This window comes from Octopus bimaculoides, chromosome 24 (assembly GCF_001194135.2).
Source record: "Octopus bimaculoides isolate UCB-OBI-ISO-001 chromosome 24, ASM119413v2, whole genome shotgun sequence".
NCBI lineage: Eukaryota > Metazoa > Mollusca > Cephalopoda > Octopoda > Octopodidae > Octopus > Octopus bimaculoides.
The window spans coordinates 11,068,154-11,069,018 of NC_069004.1; the positions used below are offsets into that span (position 1 = coordinate 11,068,154).

An 865-nucleotide genomic window follows, 5' to 3' on the forward strand; every position below is an offset into this window, starting at 1 on the left:
GAGGATGTGAAATTACATAACATGAAACCTGTTGATGATAATAATTTGGAGACGGACAATGATTCGGGGGGTATTTTTGAGAGAGACGATTTATTTACCGATGTTCATCATGGACAAGAACAACAACGAAAGTTAATGAATAATGACATGAAATCAATGAAAACAGACGACACAAATAAAGAAAGTACATGTCGTTTTCTATGGAGATATATCACGTTTAATCGGGGATTAAACATTACAACGTTCACAATTTTAGGGGCTCTTTCCAATTCTATGACATATGCAGTAGCCAGCTATATTACATCGCAGGTAAGCTCTTTAGAGAAACAGTTCGGATTGTCCAGTGCTGAGTTTGGATTTATTAATAGTGCCAATGATATTGGTTTCTTGTTCGTCATTGTTCTAGCTAGTCATTTCGCAAGAGATGCACATTTACCCAAACTATTCTCATTCTTAACATTATTTGTCGGTCTCATTGTCGGTTGCATAAGCTTAACTTACCTCTTACGTCCAGTCAGTAATTTAGAACTGTTGAAAAATTCAGACTCACTGAACGGCACCATTGGAAATAATTCTGTAAACATTACAGCGGCACCAACCAATATATATCTGTGTTCTGATGACAAGTCAACTATTGTCGAAGAAGCGAATTGTGCGAGTAATTATGTAAAGAGTCACTCGGCATATTTCTTGTTTGTCTTCTTCATGATAGTACTCGGAGTAAGTAAAGGCCCAAGATCATCCCTTTTCCCTACCTACGTCGATAACAATGTACCAGAAAAACACCACACTGGTGCCTTTATCGGTAAGTAATCAAAGATTCGAACAAAACCTTGCTTAGTTTCTCATACGTCCGACATGTCAC

At 37.5% G+C, this 865-nt stretch overlaps 1 protein-coding gene across 2 annotated transcripts in view; it reads left to right on the forward strand.

The window, feature by feature from the left end:
• Window positions 1-865, forward strand: part of LOC106872320 (solute carrier organic anion transporter family member 1A3) — a 14,649-nt gene that overhangs the window by 4,238 nt on the left and 9,546 nt on the right. The window contains exon 2 of one of the 2 annotated variants that reach the window (XM_052976367.1): window positions 29-805. The exons of the other annotated variant lie outside the window; for it this stretch is intronic. Within the exon in view, the coding sequence (XP_052832327.1) occupies window positions 29-805 (777 nt within the window). The remainder of the gene's footprint in view (window positions 1-28; window positions 806-865) is intronic. 2 annotated transcript variants of the gene reach the window in all.